General features: G+C 42.4%; 1 protein-coding gene across 1 annotated transcript in view; it reads right to left on the reverse strand.

The window, feature by feature from the left end:
* The window catches only part of wfdc1 (WAP four-disulfide core domain 1), a 69,898-nt gene that overhangs the window by 16,406 nt on the left and 33,469 nt on the right, over positions 1-20,023 (reverse strand). Inside the window, exons 3-5 of the mRNA XM_068049155.1 lie at positions 13,938-14,021; positions 3,173-3,313; positions 251-301 (exon numbers count right to left, since the gene is read on the reverse strand). Coding sequence (XP_067905256.1) covers positions 251-301; positions 3,173-3,313; positions 13,938-14,021 — 276 coding nt within the window. The remainder of the gene's footprint in view (positions 1-250; positions 302-3,172; positions 3,314-13,937; positions 14,022-20,023) is intronic.

Consider the following 20,023-nt stretch of genomic DNA (forward strand, 5'->3'; position numbering starts at 1 on the left):
CCCTCCATATTTAAATTAGTCTGACACTGATAAATAGGCCTGGGTCAAAGATGCAGGCGAGGAGAGGGTGGATATCTCACCCTGCCACAGCTCTACTGCCCTTGCATCAGAAAAGGAAAATCCAGGCCAGAATATTCTCATACTTTTGAAATTCTAATAATATGCAATTTTTTGCATTTGAGAAGAAATAAATCTTCCATAACATGTAATCAATGGACACTCTATTCAATTCACTACTTAGAGTTCTTACCAAAATAATCCTTATAGTCCTTGTAAATTTTCGGTCTTAAATTGCGCCCATCTGCAAACAGATTTAGAGTAATTAGGAATAACTTTGAGGAGATAGTGAAATAACCTGGATAGCACACTCTTTTTTTAAACATTTTCTCTTAAAATACCTCATTGCTTTCTGAATTCTACAGGTTCACTTTTGCTTCAAAAGATGAGAAAGTTCTCTGCTTCCTAGGATAATATGCTTTTTATGCTAATTCAGATAATAAATGAGAACTGGGTTTGAAGATTGTGTTTCTCTGTATGTCAATATTGTTTGTCAGATATCGAAAAACCTACAGCTAGGGCCCCATTGCATTGGATTATAAATAAATTCTTAATAATAATACTGAATTGTTGGATTAATTAGGGCAAACCAAAGATGATACTTCTCAATGAAAAGGCCTTAAAACATATAAAGGATTTCATTTCAGTGAGTGAAAATGGGCTATAAATGTGACAATTTGAGGATAGAGGTGCTAGTCAATAAGTTGCATTTAATTACGAAGAGCTATTCCTTAAAGAAAACTTGTGTACACCTTTTATGACTTCAGGATGTCCCGAAGCATTTTACAGACAATGCAGTATGTTAAGTGTAGTTACTGTTGTAATGTAGGAAACATTTAGGCCAATTTGCACACCATTAGGTCCCACAAATATCAATGAGTTAATGACTAAATAATCTGTTTTAGTGATGTTGGCTGAGGGATAATTATCGGCCAGGACATCAGGGAAAACATCCCTATTCTTCTTTGAATAGTGCCATGGGATCTTTTACATCTACCCAAGAGAGCAGACCGGGCCTTGGTTTAACATCACATCCGAAAGACGGCTCCTTCGATAGATCAGCACTCCCTCAGTACTCCACTGGACTGTCATAACCTATAACCTTCTGACACACAGACAAGAATGCTATCACTGAGCCATAGCTGATAAAATCCAAAACTATTTAGAAAGTTTGGATCACCTACTGTGGCTGCAGGCTGATCTATCTGGTTGAAATTTCCAATGCTGAAGTAAGACAATAACTTAAATGTTCTGAACAGGTGAACACTTGACAAGATATCAGGTATAGTAGGAAGACCAGCTACCCTACCTTTAGTGTGCTGACCCCACATGCATTTTTGGGGTCAGCCTCATTAACATGCTATAGGTGAGCTCCCAAAGTTGAAATTGTCCATGATTAGGATTTTGTCCATTAGTGGCCTGAAAGTTTGGTGCTTCTGCAGCATTGAAAGGCTTAAGGAGGCAAACATAGTGATTTGCAGCTAAAGGTTTATTTGCAAAAACAGGATGGAACCACAGAATGACCTGTTTCTTCGATGAAGCATTTGAAATTCTGCTGAAGGAAATATTGCAGAGAAGGGGGTGCTCTATCCTGGACTGAACAGCATGGGGTTGCCAATAAGAGTAGCCAAGGAAGGATGGGAGGAATTTTTTATTTTTATTTTAGAGATACAGCACTGAAACAGGCCCTTCGGCCCACCAAGTCTGTGCTGACCATCAACCACCCATTTATACTAATCCTACATTCCTACCACATCCCCACCTGTCCCTATATTCCCCTACCACCTACCTATACTAGGGGCAATTTATAATGGCCAATTTACCCATCAACCTGCAAGTCTTTGGTGGTGGGAGGTAACCGGAGTACGCGGCAAAAGCCCAAGCAGACACAGGGAAAACTTGCAAACTCCACACAGGCAGTACCCAGAATTGAACCCAGATCGCTGGAGCTGTGAGGCTGCGGTGCTAACCACTGCACCACTGTGCCGCCCTGGCAAGTAATGATAATTCCACCTCTGCAACACAGCACATATGGAAACATTGCCAGAAGAAATGTAATTATCTTATCAAGCCAGATAAAGCAGGAGAAGCTGCTATTATTTTTCGTTAATAACACAATGTACTAAGCGATTAACGTGTTGGACCACTACATCAGTTCAAGGTTTGTGGAAAACTACCTCCAGCTCTTCTTATCCAGTCACTTGCAACAAAGCTTATACTGAAACACTTTACTATGCTACTGAAAGCAATATGTCAAGGCTGTGCATAAAGACACCAATGTAAGCTGTCTTTCTTTTCTCTTTCCCTAAACATGCAAGAGGAAGTGGAGCTCGGACCAACTGTATCCAAGTAAAACAGCACCTAACAGTACACCCCCTTTACTCACTTTATCCCTCTCGAAAAACAACCCTGATATATCCATCCTGTAGGATTTAGGGACTGAGCCCATGTGCTTGTTCACTATATTCACATTTCCTGACATTGAGAATTCTGATGGGATCTGGGTCCAGTAGGCAGAAATTCCTCTTTATTGTGATTGCAGTGTCATAGTGAGATCGCAGATTTTCAGAGACTCTCCGTCTCTCTTTCCCTCTGCAAGTGCAACATTATTTTGTAGAAGCAAATGGAATAGACTAAGGATCTCTGATGGATTTTAGTAGGGCAGTGGAGCACGGGCACACAGAGTAGGGTACTGAGACTTTACAGGAGAAGAATAGAGGCACGGTGAGCCGAAAAATTGAGTCTCCGCAATTTTCCATTATTTTTCACAATTAACTCTCTCCCAGCTACTTCTGTTATGGTGACACTTAAGCAATACATCATGGGGGGTAATTTATACCTTCATTACTTGGGCAATAAACTGGCAGGGCAAATTGCCCGCTTGTTAGAGACACCCGGTTTCAGCAATTCAAACAAAGTTAATATTAACCCATGAAAAGGATCTTGCTCCGTTTTTACCTTCTTCTGAGCTATTCCTGCCATATAAACTTCAATCATCTCAGACCTAGCTTTGAGTTCATCTGTACCATTCATCTATCAACAATACACGCACTTGTTCCCTTATTTTTATAGCCACCACAGTATTAATAGTAGGTTATGTGAAATATCAACTGACCACTATTTCCTCGTTGCTTTATGCACTGCCCTCTATTTGGAATTCCTTCTGCTGGATTCCCGGGATTTATGATGTGACATTCATAGCCAGTGGGACAATGCAGGGGTTCATCTCCATCCTCTGTAGTACTACAGGCTTCAGCTGCGAGAAAGACAAATAGCTAAGCAAACTGGCATGATCCAATCTTCTGATTATATTACAGTATTTGTTACTAGAAAGCATGGAAGTTTGTGAAATTTAAATACCTATATAGTAATTTCAATATAAGCTTAATAAATTATGTTGTTAATGAGACATTAAAAAAATCAGTAAATATACAAAATTGATAAATAATTCTATTAAGTGTCACCTTGGCTCAGTTAATAACATTCTTTGAATCATAACTTCATAGAATGTTTACAGCACAGAAGGAGGTAATTTTGCCCATTGAGTCCATGCTGGAACCCTGCAACAGCAGTTCCACGAGTCCCACTCCCCCGCCCATTCCCCATAACCCTACAAATTTATTACCTTGAGGTGCTTATCCAACTCCATTTAGAAAGCCACAATTGAATCTACCTCAGTCACCTCTCAGGCAGTGCATTCCAGATCCTAACCAGATGCTGTGTCAAAAGATTTTCTCTCATGTCACCTTTGGTTCTTTTACCAATCACCTTAAATCTGTGTCCTCTGGTTCTCGACCCCTCCACCAAAAGGGACAGTTTCTCTCTATCTACTCTGTCTAGGTCCCTCACGATTTTGAACACTATCAAATCTCCTCTCAAGTTTCTCTTCTCAAAGGAGAATAGCCCCAGCTTCTCTAATCTATCATTGTATCTGAAGTCCCTCATCCCTGGAACCATTCTCATAAATCTGTTTTGCACCTTCACATCCTTCCTAAAGTGCGATGCCCAGAATTGGACACAATACTCCAGTTGAGGCCACACCTGTGTTTTATAAAGGTTCAACACAACTTCCTTGCTTTTGTACGCTATGCCTCTATTTTTAAAGCCCAGAGTCCCATATGCCTTATTAACCACTTTCTCAACCTGCCCTGCCACCTTCAACGATTTGTGCACATATACCCCAGGTCTCTCTGTTCCTGCACCTCCTTTAGAATTGTACTCTTTAGTTTATATTGCCTCTCCTCATTATTGTTACCAAAATGTAATTTCACATTTCTCTGCATGAAATTTCATCTGCAAAGTGCCTGCGCATTCCAGCAGCCTGTCTTACAGCTCTTGGTGTCAGTCAGTATCCTCTTCACAATTGACAATACTTCCATGCTTTGTGTCACCTGCAAATTTTGAAATTATGCCCTGTGCATCCAAGTCTAAGTCATTTATATATGTCAAGAAAAGCAGAAATCCTAGTACCAACCCCTGAGCAACACCACTGTATACCTTTCTCCAGTCTGAAAAACAACGATTCACCACTACTCTCTATTTCCTGTCATTCAGCCAGCTTTGCATCCATGCCACCACTGTCCCTTTTATTTCATGGCCTTCCACTTTGCTGACAATCTCATTATGTAGAATTTTATCAAATGCCTTTTGGAAGTCCATATAAGTTGTCGTCGGCTGTCCCTCAATTTGAGGATGACTTCCACTCAAGGTCATGAGTTTATGTCATGGTTCTTCATTTGACTGACCAGGCCGATTTTTGTCCTGCAGATCTTTGGGCACATGGGGCAGGGTGTCCCACGAGGTAGTGAGATCTGGAGTGCAGGATTGGCTTCCTTTTCTTTCCTTCTCTGCCGTCGCACTGCCTCATCATGAAGGCATTGGAACTTGAAGCGTGAAGTAGGTTGGTGGACAAGCTGTTGACATTCTGAGCATTTGATGGCAGGCTCCTCCCAGTCATTAAGGTCAATGCAGCCGCACTTCAGGGAGAGCTTCAGAGTGTCTTTGAAGCGTTTTCTTTGTCATCCCCTGGAATGTTGGCTATTTGAGCATTGTGAGAACAGGACCTGGCCGGGGAGATAATTTTCAGCCCTGCAGACACTGTGGCCAATCCATTGGAGTTCTTTTTGCAGGAGTTTTGCTTGAATGCTGCTGGCTACAAGAAGGACATTAGTGCTTGTTCGACAGTCCTCTCATTGAATCTGGAGAATGAAGCGGAGGCATTGCTGATGGAATTTCTCAAACACTCTCGTGTCTTTGATGCACAGTCCAATTCTTGCTGCAGTACAGAAGCATGGTGACACCAACTGCTCTGTACACCAAGTCTTTTGTTGATTAATGGAGGTCTTTGTTGTCAAACACTCGCTGTCATAGTTTGTAGAAGACTAAACTGGCACAGCTGATCTGGTGTTGGATCTCCTCGTCAATGGTGTCCTTTTGAGAGAGGTAACTGCCAAGTCCATATAGACCACATCAACTGCATTACCCTCATCAATCCCCTTTGTTACCTCACAAAAAAACTCAAATCAATTTAGTTAAATGCGATTTGCCTTGAACAAATCCGTGCTTGCTTTCCTTAATTAATCCACCATTGCTGTATTGCTTCTGGCATGGATGATTGTGGGCTCAAGTTCCACTTTGGGACTTGAGCACAAAATCTAGGTTAACACTTCAGTTAAACAGTAATTTTCCTGTCTATTCATAAACACATAATTGATCATAAACACTTTATTTTTTTAAAACAATGCAGGAAGTTTTTCTAGTAATATGGCCAACAATCATTCTAGAACATTCTACATCATTAATCTCACTGCTGTTCATGGGACTCTGTTGTGTACAAGTTGGCTGCTGCATTTGCCTACAAACTACACTTCAAAAAGCAATTATCCGCTGTGTAGCACTTAGGGGTCTTGAAGATGTGAAAAATGCTACATACCTGCAAGTCTTTTCTTTGATTGACTTTTCACGTACTTATTAATTGCTCTGTGCAGCATTTTCAGATTTTGAAGTTTAAAGTTAGACATCTCAATGGCATTTTGTACCAGTGTGCAGATACACCATAGTAGTAAAAACAGATGGTGTATTTTGTGTGTGTGTGTGTGAGAGAGAAAGAGAGATTGTGTGTGTGCGTGAGATGAAAGTTTCAGCATATACAGTACACTAACAGACATTGTCAACTGGACTGTTAACATTTAAATGTGTAAATTAATTATAAACCTTTGACTATCATTACTAAATAAAAACTGGTGTTTGGCTAAACTGGGTTTATATAATTTTCAAACTGTGGCTGTTCATGAGGCCTACTGTGCCTAGTTATTTAAAAATTATATTATTCACTCCCATCATGTTGAAAATTAAAATGTTTCAAAATGGTGACTGTGAGTAAAGCCATTGCCGTGAAAAGTAAAGAATTTTCCAATTCAAATGTCCAAAATTATTCATATGTTCAATTACTGAATGAAAGTAAATAACCTTAATCACTGTTAAGACTTATTTGCACAGTTTAGTGAACTGTTAAATGGAGCATTATGTTTAAGTAGCTTTTATTATTAACAGACATTTTTCTGGTTTTGCTTTTTTGTAAATTTTTATTGCTGCTATTAGATGATGTAAATAAAGGGGAACTATCAAAATGTTAACTCAGCAAGCATTTTAAAAGGCTTTGTACTTCTCAGTTCAAATGCACTAATATTTCCAAGTTAAAGGGCTAGTCATATTCTTTATATGTAGGCATGATTACATGAATGGCAATATGTAAAAAAAAAACTTTTGACATTATAGACTTTTATTTTATAAAAGACAGAAAATACCCAGTATTGGACAGTTTATGGTACAGCCCATATGTTGCTCGTCATAGCAACAGAAACAGGCTGCACTAGTCAGTATGGCAGATATCCAATTGAGTTTTGGGAGCAGATCATTCCAGGCAGTCGCAGAAACTTGGCCTATTGAAAAAAAAATCTCTCCAATGCAGTAACAACACCCTTTTAATAGGCAGCTTTCCCAGTTTTAAAAATGGAGGCCGAAAACAAATGTTGTAATTTAAATTAATCAACTATAAAAGAAGACGAGATCAATTAATTAGTATAAAAATTAAAGCCAATTTGATAGTTTATCATATAATTACAATAAATGTTCAATTAACTAATCAGATCTAGGGGATGAAGTTGAAATTAAATAACATGAAAGGGTTCCGTATTCTTCAGTAAATTGAAATCTGAGGTATATAGCTAATAAGGAGTAAGTAAAAACATTTAAACTAACCTCCCTATAAAATAAAGTGATGGCAGCAGAAGGGAAGCAGTTAATTGTCTAATAAATAGAGACATGGCAGAACACCTCACTCTCATGGAGTGCACACCCTGTGCCACGTGGGAACCCCAGGACACTTCTTGTGTCCTGGACAACCACATGTGTAGGATGCGTCATCAGCTTGAGGAGCTTGAGCTGTGGGTTTCAGAGCTTGAGCAGCAGCTGGCATTACTGCAGTGCATCTGTGAGGCTGAATTTTGTGGATAGCGCCTTTCTAATGGGGATCACCCAGCAGCTTAAGGGTGTAGAGCCAGAGAGGAAATGGGTGACTGCCAATCGAGGAGGACCAGGCAAGTATTGCTGGAGTCCCCAAAGTGCATCTCGCTCTCCAACTGGTCTTACTGATGAGAGTGATGCCTCATCTGCAGAGTGCAGCCAAAGCCAAATTCACAGCACCACAGCTGGCTCAACTGAAGAATGGGGTGGAGGTGGGGGGGGTGGGGAGCAGCAGGAAGAATTGGAAAGCAATAGTGATAGGGGATTCTATAGTTAGGGGAACAGACAAATGTTCTATGGCCAGGAATCCAGGATGGTATGTTGCATCCCTGGTACCAGAGCAGCTGCAGAGCACTCAGTGAGGGTGAACAGCCAATGGTTGTGGTCCATAGCTGTACCAACAACATAGGTAGAAAGAGGGATGAGGTTGGAAAAGCAGATTTTAGTGAGCTAGGAAGAAATCTAGCAAGCAGGACCTCAAAGGTAGTAATCTCAGGATTACTCCCGGTGCCACACACGACTGAGTATAGAAATAGGTACAGCAGATGAATGTGTGGCTGGAGAAACGGTGCAGGAGGGAGCACTTTAGATTCCTGGGACATTGGGATCTGTTCTGGGGGAGATGGGACCTGTACAGGCCAGACAGGTTGCATCCCAACAGAGCTGGGGCATTGCAGGGCATTTTGTAACTTCTATTGGGGAGGGTTTAAACTGTCTTGGCAGGGGGATGCGAACCAGCATGTAGCATTAGAAAGGAAAAACAAGTTGCACAAAGAATTGGGAGAGCTAGATAGCACTAGAGTAAGTAATAGTAGGTTATTAGGTAGGGTCAGAGTAAGAAGGAATGCAGTAAGGTCTAAATTGGGTTTTTAGTGCATGAATGAGAATGCATGGAGCGTGGTAAATAAGATTGATGAGCTGTAGGTGCGGTGAGCCATGTGAGAATATGATGTCTTGGCGATAATGCAGACCTGACTCAAAAAACAGCACTAAATATTCGTGGATACAAGGGACAGAATTTTGTTCTGCCCTTGGGGACAGGCATGGAGGCGGGGGAGTCAAACAAATTGGCAGGGGGCATGGCTCCCATAGTCACCTAGGTCCCCTGCCATTTTGTCTGGGGTGGGAAAGGTCGAGGACAGCTTTTCTGCCCCAGGCCAATTGAGGCCCTTAAGTGGCCAATCAATGGCCACCTTAGGGCCTCATCCAGCCTTCACTTCAATATTGCAGAAGGCGTAGGGGCCTAGTGGCCTCTTGGCGGGGTCATGGGGGGCCTTTGGAGCAATCCAGAGCCCCCGGAGGGTCCCCCAGTAGCAATAGCTGCCCTCCCAGGAAGACCACCCCCACCCTATTGCCTGAATGGCCCCATGACGCCAAACCCACTTATCTCTTCTAAGATCTCCTCCAGCCTTTGGCAACTGCTTTTACAGTGAAAACTGCCCTCTGATTGGCTGGCAGCTCTGGAGGCGGCAGCTCATTCCTTAAGGGGACGATGTCCCCGACTGCGGGTAGTTAATTGGCTCCCCGCTGTTAAATAGCAATGGGACTCTGATGGAGGGCCAAGGTGGGGTCTCCCCCTGCCTTCCGGCTTGTTGCTGAAATAAATCCATCCAAAGATCTTCAGGAATGCTAGGGAAGGAAAGAAAGGAGGAGGAGTGGCAGTATTAATTAAGGAGAATATTACAGTCCTGGAGCGAGAGGATGCCTAGAAGGGTTAAGAAGAATCTATTTGGTTTGAACTAAGAAACAATAGAGGTATCATTCCATTACTGGGTGTATTCCATTGGCCACCAAATAGTGGGAAAGATATAGAGGAACAAATTTGCAAGGGGGTGAAAAAGTATAGAATAATTATAATGGGGACTATAATTATCCTAATATAGACTGGCATAGTAATAGTGCAAAGGGCCGAGATAGGGGAAGTGTTTCTGAAGTATGTTCAGGAGAATTTTCTACATCAGTATGTTTCCAGCCCAAGAAGGAAGGAAGTATTGCTGGATCTGGTTCTGGAAAATGTGGTGGGTCAAGTGGACCAGGTGTCAGTAGAGGAGCATTTAGGGAACAATGATCATAGTATCATTAGGTTAGCTATGGAAAAAGAAAAGAGCAATCCAGAGTAAAAATAATTAATTGGGGGAGGGCCAATGTTAGTGGGTGAGAACTGATCTGGCCCACATAAATTAGAATCAAAGATTGGCAGGCAAAACTGTAAGTTAACAATGGGCTGCCTTCAAACAGCAGATGGTTCAGGTGCAGTCAAAATGCATTCCCATGAAGGGGAAAGGTAGGACAAACAAAGGCAGAACTCCCTGGATGACAAGAGATAGAAAGATGAAACAGAAAAAGGGTGTATATGACAGATGTCAGTTTGATAATACAAGTGAAAACCAGGCTGAATATAGAAAGTTCAGAGGGGAAATGAAAGAAGAAACGAGAAGCAAAGAGAGAGTATGAGGAGAGACTGGCAGTTAATGTAAAAGGGATTCCAAAAGTCTTCTATGGACATATAAATAGTAAAAGGGTGGTAAAAGGAGGGGAAGGGCTGATTAGGGACCAAAAAGGACAGAGGCTGAGGTAGTAAATGAATACCTTTCATCTGTCTTTATCAAGAAAGAAGATGTTGCCAAAGTCATAGTGAAAGAGGATGTAGTTGAGACACAGGATCGGCTAAAAATTGTTGAAGAGGAGACATTAGAAAGGCTGCCTGTACTTGAAAGTTGATAAGTCACCAGGACCAGATGTGATACATCTGAGGATACTGTGGGAAGTAAGGGTGGAAATTCCAAAAGGCACTGGCCAGAATCATTCACTCCTTCTTAGATATGTACAGGGATGGTGCCAGAGGACTGGAGAATTGCAAATGTTAAACTCTTTTTTCAGAAAAGGGTGTAAGCAACTACAGGCCTGTCAGTTTAACCTTGTGGTGGGAAAGCTTTTAGAAACAATAATCTGTGACAAAGTCAGCAGTCACTTGGACAAATGTAGAATAATTAAAAAGCCAGCACTGATTTGTTAAAGGCAAATTATGTTTAATTAATTTGATTGAGTTTTTGATGAAGTAACAGAGAAGGTTCATAAGGGTAATGCAGTTGATGTGGTGTACATGGGCTTCCAAGGCGTTTGATAAAGCACCACATAACAGGCTTGTCAGCAAAGTTAAAACCCATGGAATAAAAGGGACAATGGCAGCAAGGATATGCAGTTGGCTGAGTAACAGGAAACAGACAGTAGTGGTGAACAGCTGTTTTTCAGACTGGAGGTAGGTATACAATATAGGTAAGCCAGGGGTCTGTAATGCTGTAGATGTTGCAAATCTTTAAAAAAAAAACAGAAAATGCTGGAAATACTCAGCAGGTCAGGTAGCATCTGTGGAGAGAAAAACAGAGTTAATGTTCTGAAGAAAGGTCAATGACCTGCAACGTTAACTCTGTTTTCCTCTCCACAGATGCTCCCTGACATGCTGAGTATTTCCAGCATTTTCTGTTTTTGTGTCTGTACTAAGACCACTGCTTTTCTTAATCTATATTAATGACTTAGATTTGGGTGTGCATGGCACAATTTCAAAATTTGCAGATGACAAAAACTTGGAAGTAATGGGCGGACGTGTGGCTGATGAAATTTGATGCAGAGAAGTGTAGAGTGATACATTTTGGTAGAATGAAGATAGGTAATATAAAATGAAGGGTACCATTCTAAAGGAGGTGCAAGATCAGAGGGACCTAGGATATATGTGCACAAATCGTTGAAGATGGCAGGGTAGATTGAGAAAAGTGGTTAAGAAGGCAAAAGGGATCCTAGGCTTTATAAATAGAGGTATACAAATAGTCATTTAGGGCATCCTTCCAAGAAAAAGTATCACTAGCCAATGTCACTGAGCTTACAGGGCATGAGCATGTTATCAACCTTGTGATTAGGATGTTAAAACTATACTTTTAGTCGATTAATGTCTGTTGGCTTCAGTATTGCTGACGCTGATTTATGTTGAATGGCAAAAGAACCAAAGGCAACATGAGGAGAAACTGTTTTTACACAGCATGTGGTTAGAATCTGGAATGCACTGCCTGAGCTTGCGGTGGAGGCAGATTCAATGAAAGCTTTCAAAATGGAATTGGGCAATTACCTGAAGAGAGAAAATGTGCAGGGCTACAGGGAAGGGGTAGAGGAGTGGGAATAGGTGAGTTGCTCTTGCAGAGAGCCCGGACACAACAAACCGAATCCTTCTGTGCTGTAACCATTCTGTGATTCTATAAAATTCTCTTCTTAGCCTTGGTTTTCTGCACTAAGGCTCATTACTAAATTCTCCAAATAATCAATGCCAACAGACGTTAATCAACTAAAAGTACAGTTTTATCATCCTAATCACAAGGTTGATAACGTGTTCATGCCCTGTAAGCTCAGTGACATTGGCTAGTGATACTTTTTCTTGGAAGGATGCCTTAATTTGAGAGTCATAAAAGAACAAATGCACACTGCCTCCCCTGCGGCACATGATTCTCCTGTTCAAAAACCAGTGCTTCAGTGTATGAATGTACTGACTCACTGAACCCCAGAGTGTAGGATTTGGGTTTGTGTGTCTGTCTCAGCGAGTCACCACACTTTGTTTTCAAGTGGGTGTTTCAGCCAGAGGCAATGGCAGCTAAATATTGGAGACATGCCTGCCCAGGCATCTCTTGTGCACTTTAATAGCGGGTTTGGTAGCATGACGGTTATGCTACTGGACCAGTAATCCAGCGGCCTGTGCTAATGATCCAGAGACATGAATTCAAACCCCACCACGGGCAGCTGGGGAATTTAAATTCAGTTAATTAAATAAAACTGGAATAAAAAGCGAATATCAATAATGGTGACCATACCAGATTATCATAAAAATTTATCTGGGTTGACTAATGTCCTTTAGGGAAGAAAATTTGTCATCCTTACCTGGTCTGGCCTATATGTGACTTCAGACCAAAAGTAATGTGATTAATGCACAATTGCCCCCTGAAATGGCCTAGCAAGCCACTCAGTTGTATAGGACGGACAATAAATATTGGTTTTGCCAATGATGCCCACATCTTGCAAATTACGTGGGTAATTTAAATCAAGTATTGACAAAGGCCTGGGATCAGCTCCCAAACTACACTCTTTTCCAGAGTATGTGGTTCATGGTCACTGAAGGAAAGCTGAAAAAATTGTTGGCATGGCAAATAAAAATCAAAACAAATTTGGCCGGTTATCTTTATTTTTAATTCATCTCAGGATTTGGACTTCACTGGCAATCATTTGTTGCCCATTTCTAGATAGAACAAAGTGGTTTGCTAGGCCACTTCAGAGGGCAGTTAAGTGTCAACCATGTTGGTGCAGGACTTGAGTCACTTATTAGGCCAGATTGGTTAAGGTTGGTGAGCTTCCATCCCTAAAGGATACTATATTTGCACTTTGATAAGAATAAGATTTGAAAGGATCATAAAATAACTTTTTAAGCAAATTTCCCAATAAATTCCTATTTGTTTTCAGGTGGTTAATTAGTAAAATGATTTATCCCATATTTGCTTCAAAAATTTTTCCAAAATCCCAAATGTTTTTCTAACTAAAATCAGGTCATTTGAGGCATTAGTGTTATCAATTGATGTGCCATGCTGACATCAGAGGCACAATATATGCATCACTGGGTTTAACATCCTGCTAAAAGAAACAGAGGCCTAATTTTTCTGTAGAAAGGAAAAAGGACCCAGGTCATCTTTGCCCAAAAGTATTGCAGAGATTGGTGACAAGTCTCAGAGCAAAAACAGTTTATGAACAAAAATTAAACTTAAATAAAACTTGTTTATTTCACAGTACTAGTTTTCCTTTAGGTGTTCATTTCGGTCCATTATATGCTTCAGTCATGGAGACCTTTATAATTGCAGTACAAAATGGTGCGGCTGAACTGTGCAAAAAAGCCCCACCTCAGTTAGCTTAACTATGTGCTTCTTTAGGTCTCTTGACCGTATTCTTGAGTGTTTAGCAATGTTCCAGAGAGATAGGAATTTTTACTTATTTTCTTGCAATTTACCCAGTTTTTTGGCATCCAGTTTGTTTCCCTGATTTTCTCCCACTTTCTGTTGTTGATAATAGAATGATTAAAACCCTGAAAATCCAGCAATAAAACAATACTTTAATGATCTATAACTATCTTGAGAAAAAAATAATAAAAATCCAAATCAGCCATGATCTCATGATCACAACAGGCTTGAGGGCCTAAATGGTCATATAAAATGAAATAATTGATATATGTATAGTCTCAATCACAATCATGCATGTACAATGAGACAAGTTGTATATATTAACTCAGCTCATGTGCATCCAAATCACTAATAATATTGATAAACCGACACCTTGAAGTACTTCTTCCGGTCCATCAAGTAGCCATCCATTGCCCCCAAGCCATCTGGGCTTTGGCTGCACCAACCAATCTAGAACTGGAAATTAACATTAGTTAAACAAGCCATCAAAATGACAAACACATATTGCATAGCTTTTTGGTGTGACTGTAGGATAAAGGCTATAAATGTTTAGTATATCTGAAATGCAATCCATGCCACAAAATTTTGTTTTTTAGGTGGGCGGCACAGTGGCGCCTTGGTTAGCACCGCAGCCTCACAGCTCCAGGGACCCGGATTCAATTCTGGGTACTGCCTGTGCGGAGTTTGCAAGTTCTCCCTGTGACCGCGTGGGTTTTCGCCGGGTGCTCCGGTTTCCTCCCACTGCCAAAGACTTGCAGGTGATAGGTAAGTTGGCCATTGTAAATTGCCCCTAGTGTAGGTAGGGAAAATGGGATTAATGTAGGGTTAGTATAAATGGGTGGTTCTTGGTCGGCACAGACTCGGTGGGCCGAAGGGCCTGTTTCAGTGCTGTATCTCTAACTTAAAAAAAAAAATATTCTTCCCATAGTAATAAATTATGCAAATTCTATAGGAAAGTATACTTTTTGCATAATGTAATTGGAGTCCTAGATTTTTTTTTTAGATTTAGAGATACAGCACTGAAACAGGCCCTTTGGCCCACCGAGTCTGTGCCGACCATCAACCACCCATTTATACTAATCCTACACTAATTCCATATTCCTACCACATCCCCACCTGTCCCTATATTTCCCTACCACCGACCTACACTAGGGCAATTTATAATGGCCAATTTACCTATCAACCTGCAAGCCTTTGACATGTGGGAGGAAACCGGAGCACCCGGAGGAAACCCACGCAGACACAGGGAGAACTTGCAAACTCCACACAGGCAGTACCCAGAATTGAACCCGGGTCGCTGGAGCTGTGAGGCTGCTATGCTAACCACTGCGCCGCCCCTAGTATTCAGATTATTTCGTCTTTCTGTTCGATGGAGTCTTTTCATTTGTTATTGGAATATATCATTTTCATTCCTTTCTGCTATGTTCAAATAACAAGCAAAAAGACTCCATCTATCATTTTTATGTGGCAGTGATGTGTGTGTGTGAGAAAGAGAGAGAGGAGTAAACATTTCTCAAACATAATCCCTGCATCTATTTTCAGTTTGTGGAAGCAAATTGTAACTGTTTGCTTTTCTAGTACAAACATTTAAGACGCTCTCATGTTATCCCAAATTTGTTGGGTTTTTTTTTCACCCTTCAGAAGTTGCAGATGGCCACTATGATCTGCATTAATAATACATTCATCTCCTGTGAAAGATCTACCCAAAATTCCAAGATAGAAAACATTTACTTAAGAGGCTACATGGAAATGATGTTAATTGGTTGAAACAATAACCTTTCAAATAGAGAAGGCTGCAAATTACGCAGTTATTCTTTATTCTTATCTTATCTTCCTCACTTTCACATACATAGAACATAGAACAGTACAGCACAGTACAGCACAGTACAGGCCCTTCGGCCCACGATGTTGTGCTGAACCTTTAACCTACTCTAAGATCAAAACTAACTACCTACCCTTCATACTACTATCATCCATGTACCTATCCAAGAGTCGCTTAAATGTCCCTAATGTATCTGCTTCTACTACCACCGCTGGCAGCGCATTCCACGCACCCACCACTCTCTGTGTAAAGAACCTACCTCTGACATCTCCCCGAAACCTTCCTCCAATCACCTTAAAATTATGCCCCCTGGTGATAGCCCTTTCCACCCTGGGAAAAAGTCTCTGGCTATCCACTCTATCTATGCCTCTCATCATCTTGTACCCCTCTATCAAGTCACCTCTCATCCTTCTTCACTCCAATGAGAAAAGCCCTAGCTCCCTCAATCTTTCTTCGTAGGACATGCCCTCCAGTCCAGGCAGCATCCTGGTAAATCTCCTCTGCACCCTCTCTAAAGCTTCCACATCCTTCCTATAATGAGGCGACCAGGACTGAACACAATATTCCAAGTGTGGTCGCACCAGGGCCTTATAGAGCTGCAGCATAACCTCGCGGCTCTTAAACTCAATTCCCCCTGATAATGAAAGCCAACACACCATACGCCTTCTTCACAACCCTTTCAACTTGGGTGGCAACTTTGAGCGATCTATGGACATGGACCCCAAGATCCCTCTGTTCCCCACACTACCAAGAATCCTGTCTTTAAGCCTGTATTCGGCATTCAAATTCGACCTTCCAAAATGAATCACTTCACACTTTTCCAGGTTGAACTCCATCTGCCACTTCTCAGCCCAGCTCTGCATCCTGTCAATGTCCCATTGCAACCTACAAAAGCCTTCCACACTATCCACAACTCCAGCAACCTTCGTGTCATCGGCAAATTTGCTAACCCAGCCTTCCACTTCTTCATCCAAGTCATTTATAAAAATCACAAAGAGCAGATGTCCCAGAACCGATCCTTGTGGAACACCACTGGTCACCGAGCTCCATGCTGAATACTTTCCATCTACTACCATCCTCTGACTTCTATGGGCCAGCCAATTCTGGATCCAGACAGCCAACATTCCCTGAATCCCATGCCTCCTTACTTTCTGAATGAGCCTACCATGGGGAACCTTATCAAACGCCTTGCTAAAATCCATATACACCACATCCACTGCTCTTCCTTCATCAATGTGTTTTGTCACATCTTCAAAGAATTCAATAAGGCTTGTGAGGCATGACCTGCCCCTTACAAAGCCATGCTGACTGTCTCTAATCAAACCATGCTTTTCCAAATAATCATAAATCCTGTCTCTCAGAATCCTCTCCAATAATTTGCCCACGACCAACGTAAGACTGACTGGTCTATAATTCCCAGGGTTATCCCTATTTCCTTTCTTGAACAAGGGAACAACATTTGCCACCTTCCAATGATCCGGCACTACTCCAGTGGACAGTGAAGACGCAAAGATCATCGCCAAAGGCGCAGCAATCTCTTCCCTCGCTTCCCGTAATATCCTTGGGTATATCCCGTCTGGCCCCGGGGACTTATCTGTCCTCATATCATTCAAAATTTCCAGCACATCCTCCCTCTTAACCTCAACCTGTTCAAGCATATCAGCCTGTTCCACGCTGTCCTCACAAACGACCAGGTCCCTCTCACTAGTGAATACTGAAGCAAAGTATTCATTTAGGACCTCCCCTACCTCCTCCGACTCCAGGCACAAATTCCCTCCACTATCCCTGATCGGCCCTACCCTCACTCTGGCCATCCTCTTGTTCCTCACATAAGTGTAGAACGCCTTGGGATTTTCCTTAATCCTACCAGCCAGGACTTTTTCATGTCCCCTTCTAGCTCTCCTAAGTCCATTCTTCAGTTCCTTCCTGGCTACCTTGTAATCCTCTAGAGCCCTGTCTGATCCTTGCTTCCTCAACCTTAAGTAAGCTTCCTTCTTCCTCTTGACTAGCTGTTCCACATCTCTTGTCATCCAAGGTTCCTTCACCCTACCATCCCTTCCTTGCCTCATCGGGACAAACCTATCCAGCAGTCGCAGCAAGTGCTCCCTAAACAACCTCCACATTTCTGTCGTGCATTTCCCTGAGGACATCTGTTCCCAATTTATGCTCCCCAGTTCCTGCCTAATAGCATTGTAATTCCCCCTCCCCCAATTAAATATTTTCCCATCCTGTCTGCTCCTGTCCCTCTCCATGACTATAGTAAAGGTCAGGGAGTTGTGATCACTATCACCGAAATGCTCTCCCACCGATAGATCTGCCACCTGGCCTGGTTCGTTGCCAAGCACCAAATCCAACATAGCCTCCCCTCTCGTCGGCCTATCTACATATTGAATCAGGAAACCTTCCTGGACACACCTGACAAAAACTGCTCCATCCAAACTATTTGCACTAAGGAGGTTCCAATCAACATTAGGGAAGTTGAAGTCACCCATGACAACAACCCTGTTCCTTCTGCACCTTTCCAAAATCTGCCTCCCAATCTGTTCCTCCATGTCTCTGTTGCTATTCGGGGGTCTATAGAAAACTCCCAACAAAGTGACTGCTCCTTTCCTGTTTCTGACTTCCACCCATAATGACTCAGTAGACAAACCCTCCTCGACGACCTCCCTTTCTGCAGCTGTGATACTATCCCTGATTAGCAATGCCACTCCCCCACCTCTTTTACCTCCCTCCCTATTCCTTTTGAAACATCTAAACCCCAGAACATCCAACATCCATTCCTGCCCCTGTGATATCCACGTCTCCGTAATGGCCACAACATTGTAGCTCCAAGTACTGATCCATGCTCTAAGTTCATCACCCTTATTCCTGACACTTCTTGCGTTAAAATAGACACACTTCAACCCATCATACTGGCTGCAACTTTGCCCTGTCAACTGTCTAACCTTCCTCACAGACTCTCTGCACTCGGTATCTGCCTGTTCAACAGCTACCCCATCCACTGATCCGTAGTTCCGGTTCCCATCCCCCTGCCAAACTAGTTTAAACCCTCCCGAAGAGCTCTAGCAAACCTCCCGCCCAGGATATTGGTGCCCCTCCAGTTCAGATGCAACCCGTCCTTCTTGTACAGGTTCCACCTTCCCCAGAAGGTATCCCAATGATCTACATATCTGAATCCCTCCCTCCTGCACCAGTTCTGTAGCCACGTGTTCAGCTGCTCTCGCTCCCTGTTTCTAGCCTCACTAGCACATGGCACCGGTAACAATCCTGAGAATACTACTCTGCTCGTCCTGCCTTTCAGCTTCCAACCTAACTCCCTATATTTGCTTTTCAGGTCCTCATCCCTTTTCCTAGCTATGTCATTGGTACCGATATGTACCACGACATCTGGCTGCTCCCCCTCTCCCTTAAGAATCCTGTGGACTCGATCCGAGACATCCCTGACCCTGGCACCCGGGAGGCAACATACCATCCGGGAGTCTCGTTCGCGACCACAGAATCTCCTGTCTGTTCCTCTAACCACTGAATCTCCTATCACTATCGCTCTCCTATTCTCCCCCCTTCCCTTCTGAGCCACTGGGCCAGGCTCAGTGCCAGAGACCTGGCCAATGTGGCTTTCCCCTGGTAGGTCGTCCCCCTCAACCGCATCCAAAACGGTATACTTAGGACACTTCATATATCTGAAGAAATCCCAAATGATGCACTCCAGAGCAAGTATTTTATCCGGAGGCAAAGCTTTATTTTGCTATTCAGCAGGTTGAATGTTACATACATTGTATTCATATTTGTGATTCAAGAATAATGAGCAAGCTTTTGATTTGCATTCATTTATTTATAATTTCCACATGGTGAGTTCCAAATCTTGCCTGAGTATTGAGGAGAAGGAGGCATGCAAAAGCTTCCCTAGTAAAATGAAGAAAAAATGCACGGACAAATCAAGCTTGCACATCATTGACAGACCTATCAACAACTTGCTAGCGAGTGGTAACAGCAGAAGCTTGGGAGCACATTCCTGGCCTAGCCTCTCAGCCAGACCAGATGGGAAAATGAAAAGAAAATTCCAGCTCTCAGCAATTCCCAAGTGGAATTAAGAGACTTTAAAGTTCATTGTGCTTTATTCGTAGCTATATACTATGTTACATTGATGAGTGATGTCCCTTTAAGATCTTAGTATGCTAATGAGCGAAGTGCTAGGTTGCAGTAATGTGACTTGGAGCCAGAGTCACTCTGTATCTGTAACAGCAAGAGGCAAGTCCTGTAAATGGTTAGCTCTGCACTGTATATACTTGTTAGCTGTTAATAAACCTGTTTGAGATCTTCAGCAACCTGTACTCCACACATCTCATTGCATTAGACAACATAAAAAGCTTCTCGTTAGGCGGCACAGTGGCGCTGTGGTTAGCACTGCAGCCTCACAGCTCCAGCGATCCGGGTTCAGTTCTGGGTACTGCCTGTGTGGAGTTTGCAAGTTCTCCCGTGACTGCGTGGGTTTCCGCCGGGTGCTCCGGGTTCCTTCCACAGCCAACGACTTGCAGGTTGATAGGTAAATTGGCCATTGTAAATTGCCCCCAGTGTAGGTAGGTGGTAGGAGAATGGTGGGGATGTGGTAGGGAATATGGGGTTAATGTAGGATTAG

Source organism: Heterodontus francisci, chromosome 17, assembly GCF_036365525.1.
Source record: "Heterodontus francisci isolate sHetFra1 chromosome 17, sHetFra1.hap1, whole genome shotgun sequence".
Taxonomy (NCBI): Eukaryota; Metazoa; Chordata; class Chondrichthyes; order Heterodontiformes; family Heterodontidae; genus Heterodontus; species Heterodontus francisci.